At 40.4% G+C, this 5,300-nt stretch overlaps 1 protein-coding gene across 1 annotated transcript; it reads left to right on the plus strand.

The window, feature by feature from the left end:
- Positions 1 to 1,258: 1,258 nt before the first annotated feature.
- Positions 1,259 to 5,069, plus strand: LOC124117251. Its single transcript, XM_048383442.1, has 6 exons — positions 1,259 to 1,470; positions 2,411 to 2,752; positions 2,848 to 2,883; positions 3,697 to 3,741; positions 4,290 to 4,380; positions 4,509 to 5,069. The coding sequence occupies exons 2-6, from the start codon at positions 2,491 to 2,493 to the stop codon at positions 4,723 to 4,725; spliced, it is 651 nt and encodes a 216-aa protein (XP_048239399.1). The 5' UTR covers positions 1,259 to 1,470; positions 2,411 to 2,490; the 3' UTR covers positions 4,726 to 5,069.
- The last annotated feature ends 231 nt before the right edge of the window (positions 5,070 to 5,300 follow it).

The following is a 5,300-nucleotide window of genomic DNA, read 5'->3' on the forward strand; positions in this document are numbered from 1 at the left end:
ACGGTTTTGAGGTCAACTGTATTTGTTATAAACCTGTAATGTTTTGAATATACTCTCTCTATATCGTTGTATGGCTCTGGTATGGTGAGTCAAATCTTTCTCTCAGCCGAAAGAATTAACTTATTTCTTAAATTTCCGCCGTCCATCTGTATTTCGCGCTTCTTGAAAAAAAGTATCAAGTTTGACAATTCAAATGTGTCTAGAAACACGGTCGTATACATAAATGCGTTCTTTAAGTGAACTGGAAGCAACAATATGCTACTTATATCTCTGTGTTGCATTTAGGATTAGATTCCACTATAGGTCTCATATAAAGTGGGGAGTTGTTTTGATGTTTGAGAAAATACATGGCATGAAAATCTGTGACAATGGCAAATAATGTCGGACTTTATTGTATAAATGCGTTTCAAATATTAAATCTGCTTATACCGTGTTTTATGCAGCATTTATAATTTGAAATAGGTCATTAGTAAAAGTGTCTTTTAATTACAATATGACTTTATGCACAGGATTCCGTATCTAAGAATAGACGCCCTCATGCATATTCATGACCTCCTTCGGGCTCGCGTGTGGAGATGGTCCTGAATATGCATGATTGCGACTATTTTTAGATACGGACTCCCGTGCTTTATGTGACGGTTGCTTTCTTATCTGCAAGTGCTTTTCCTCTAGGACCCTTTTCCAATATTTCAGTTTTTCGAGATTTCAGTTTGCTCTCAATAGTCGACCAGACTATGTTTAAATGTTGTCAAATATTTGGTGTACATCGTTAAAGCCTTGAGACTGTATGTTAGCCCTTTGGTTTTACATTGTACGTTTTGACCACCTTGAATAGGTAATCTGGAACTTCTTTTTTTCCTTCTGTTTCTTTTCCCACCGGATGCCATCCGGGAAACCTGCGTGACTCTCTTATTGCCAATGCGACGTTGAATATATACTCACTCTTCACACTGACGTTGTCCTGAACTTCCCTGTTCGTGAATTCAAAATACAAATCAATAATCTTTGTGAAATAATCTCATGCACTTTTCTGTTATACTTCAGGTTCCCTCATTTGTGACAAAGTGGATGTGGCAGAAATAGAAGGGGACGTTATTAACGTTTGTTACAATGAGGGGAGTAAAGAGATCAAGTGTCCCAGAAATGAATCAGTGTTGGTGAAACACATCTTGCAAAGAGCTTATGTAAGTAAGGACGGTGACGACAGGGGTGCATACTACGGATCCTGTGTAGAATATTTCAATGATGAATATTATGACGTTGGGGAATGTTTGTTAAATGCGTCGGATGTGCATCAGAAGAGGGCTTTGCAGGCAGCGATCACGGAGGTTCTGGAGGAGTGTAGTCAGAAGAGGTATTGTATCCTGGAGAGTGACACGAGTTCCTCTATCCATGGTCTGAAGGACCTCCCAGTAGGAGAGAGAAAGAAACGCCCGTCACATCTGGTTGTATTGCATCAGTGTGTTAAAGGTAAATTACAGCCTGCCATTTACAGGGACATATAGTGAAGATTTTAAACTTTAAGCGAGACTATGTTCCACGTTTGTTTTAGTTTGTGCCATGTTACCACTGAAACAACGTCTTTGTGCACTAGTTTTCAAGGTGATGCTCATTACATAGATCGACTCACTTACTACAATAGTGGAATCTGAATGTCACGAACCAAACGTACCGAAACAGCCAGCTGACCAGACTATTGTAACCATTCAAGTCTATATGTTGCTCTCTGTTTTATTTCTTTCTGTAATCGCGTTGTACTCTTTATAACAAGTTGACCCAAATATCTGACACTCCAAAGTAAAGTGATTTGTTTGTCGTTTAATGCCGCAATTAACAATATTCAAGCTGTAAGGTCGGCCCAATATTAAGTCGTCTCGCTCGACAAAAGTTGCTGGGGATCTATTCTAAGCCGGAATCTCCACGTGGCAAGTGTTCAAGGAACATGCTATACACGGATATTTGACACTGGCAGCTGGAAACTCTACTGCAATTGTCTTACCATTTATCACAATATATAAATTAATATTTAAGCGTTGTATATTTCCGAAGGAGTGTATGCATGAATATATAATTACATATACATAGTTTCAGATGTGCGTACTTATATTCACATATGCAAATACGACCATAATCATTGATTATAATACTTTCCTATTTATCATGTTTAAAGCAAAGCATCATCCCTTGTTAACAAATCAAATTTATGACTCCTCATACAGTGAGTGAATGAGTGAATGTGGTTTTATACCGCTTTTAGCAATATTCCAGCAATATCACGGCGGGGTACAGACTGTACCCATATCGGGAATCGAACCCGGGTCTTCAGCGTGACGAGCGAACGCTTTAACCACTAGGCTACCCGACCACCCCTCCTCATGAAGAACTTAACAATCGTGATATGACTTTTCAGACCAAGTTGCCAGTGTCTTGTTGTGTGACAACAAGACAAAAACAGGCAAGGAGGTCAACATCAGCAGCAACCGACTGAAGATGTCATCTCGGGAAACAAGCACCTGCACCTGTAGAGTCAGTGGAGCTGCGAGCCGCGTCACCCTGCTGGACGTCAGACTGGGCAACAGCAACGTGACCGCACTGTCCATCAGGGACAAGACACGTACAGTGTACACAATCTATGGTGGCGACCTGGCAGTCCACTTCATGAAGGAGATTAACATCAGCCAACCAGAGTGGAGTTTACAGGTGGATGTTGTCCGTGACTATCTCCCTGACAAGATATGGATGAGACTGGAAGGTAATTATTTAATAAGGCACCTTTGATGAAAAAACGTGTAATGATATCATTAGAATTAAACGTCTTCGTTAATTAATTATCTTCCTTTTCTACAGGACACAACGGCTCTGACGTTACAGTCACATGTAAGGGTATGTCCTTTGCTATTTCTACTTGGAGACTATTTAGACTAGTGGTTAAACCCGGGTTCGATTCCCGACATGGGTACCATGTGTGAAGCCCATTTCTGGTGTCCCCCGCCATGATATTGCGTAATAGTGGCGTAATGCCATACATACTCACTCACTCACTATTTCTACTTGTCTATATATGCTCGCTCACTAATTCAGCATAATTATTCACAAAATTGAGCTTGCATTATTTGAAAGTTAGATTGACACCAACGAAAAAACGAAACGTTATTAGTATCAACGTACAGTGCTAAGGAAATGAAAAATAATCTATCACGTATGTGTAAGGTATGGTAACTTACTTACCACGAACTGATGGGATGAGAATGCGATTGTTAAAGAAAATATATACTCTATGCTCTGTTGGAGAGCCCCAGTTTTTATTTATTCCAAATTTACCAAGTTATTCTTTTTCCATATCTGAAAGCACCTCTTTCTCCACCATAATAAATAGGGGGATTCCAATAAAATATATTAGCTGTTGTTAGTTGCAAGCAGCGGAGTTGAGGTTCCTAGACCATTCAGGGCATGTTGTATTTGGAGGGGAACAAAACTTGAGTCAAAATATATTGTTATGTATTACAATGTTTATCGGGCATGGTTCAATGAATACATTCTTCTGACATCTTATTTCCTTTTTTTTGAATGAGAAAACGTCAATTGAAAAGAAAAGCATAGTTTAAAACTTGAGTAGGTCAAACTGGACGTCTTTGTCCTACATTGTTATTGCATTGATCTATATGCCCCCATATCATTTTTTGAAAATTGTTTCAGAATCAGAGACTCGTGACACACATGTGGCGCCATGGTCTTCGTCAGGTGAAGAGTGTTTGAATTATTAAGAACATAGTACTATTGTATGTATCACTACATCTGTGGCAGGTGGTTAATATCTACATATTTTACAAGTACATCATGAACGCATCTCGGGAGGGGAGGCTGGGACGGGCATAGATTGATGATTACTCTGTAGCATCGTATCTCGTAATGTCACGTTGTGTTTTGTGGCAGTTCAGTAATCCACTGATGGTCGTTTTAAAAAATAAATCCTCCTAATTATGACTCCAGGTCAACACTGCAGCCATACTCGATGATTCTAGTAAATGGGTTATTTTCTGTGAACTGCATCATGTTGGGGTCTTACGCGCGAAGTTTTGTCTTCAGTTGTTTGTTTGTTGTTTAACGCCGCACTCAGCAATATTCTAGTTATATGACAAGCATAGTCGCCTTTTACAGCAAACATGGGTTGCTGAAGACCAATTCTACCCCGGATCTTTACGGGTCTAATCTGTCCCCAGGCACTCCGACGTCAGGATATTCTGTTTTGTCCTGGATAACATATGTCCATTGTTTCCTTTTCATTGCAGGTGAACGTCACACCCAGATTCTGTTTGTGTGTGTTGGCTTTGTCACAGGGTTTGTCTCTGTTGGTTTCATCATGGCTATTTGTGTTAAAAGGTAAATAATAAGAACACGGACTTGAACTAGTATTTGTCATAATGTTTTCATCCTGTGAGACATATCAATTAAAGCAGAAATACAACAATATTATCCATTCATTCTGACTGAGTCTTTTCGTGTTTCAGGAGGTCAGCACACTCGGGCTCCACGTCTTACGAAGGAGGCGATAAGGGCGTGGTCTACTACTCTCAACCGGATGAGCCACGTGTCCAGCAGCCAATCGGATCACCAGAAGGAGATGCTGCTGAACCTCACTACCACATGCCGGATGACCCACGTGACCATGGAGCAGCAGGATGCAATGATTACTACCTGGTGCCTGTTCACCGACAGACTCGATAAACCAGCCTTGCCAGCCTTGCTGAAATAGTGTCAATGCTTCTTGCTTTGTTTATTGCACTATTATTAAGGTGACAGTGTTTTTACAGACCATTTTGCATCTTCTACTGTCGATATCGTTGGTGACCACACCTGACATTGGTGACCACACCTGACATTAACATTGATAGGGTCATCTGATGGAATGTGTAACTCCTCATCCATGTCATTTGTAACGTTTACTTTTTGACGTGGTGACCATTTAGTGATATTTATATTGTATGGTAATGTCAAAAGGGGTTTAACGTCGCGTTCAAGATTATGTTTACTTCAATTATAGACGTGCATGCTTTGTTTGTTTGTTTGTTGTTAAAAGCCGAACTCAGCAATATTCCAGCTGTATGACATCGGTCTGTAAGTAATCGAGTATGGACCGGATAATCAAGTGATTGATATCATGAGCATCGATCCGAGCAATCTGGACCGATGACATGCATCAACCAAGTCAGCGAGCCTGGCCACCCGATCCCGTTAGTCGCCTCATACGACAAGCAAAGTCGCTTTTTACGACAAGCATGGGTTGGTGAAGACCTATTCTA

This window comes from Haliotis rufescens, unplaced genomic scaffold (assembly GCF_023055435.1).
Source record: "Haliotis rufescens isolate VD_foot unplaced genomic scaffold, xgHalRufe1.0.p SCAF_48, whole genome shotgun sequence".
NCBI classification, from domain to species: Eukaryota; Metazoa; Mollusca; class Gastropoda; order Lepetellida; family Haliotidae; genus Haliotis; species Haliotis rufescens.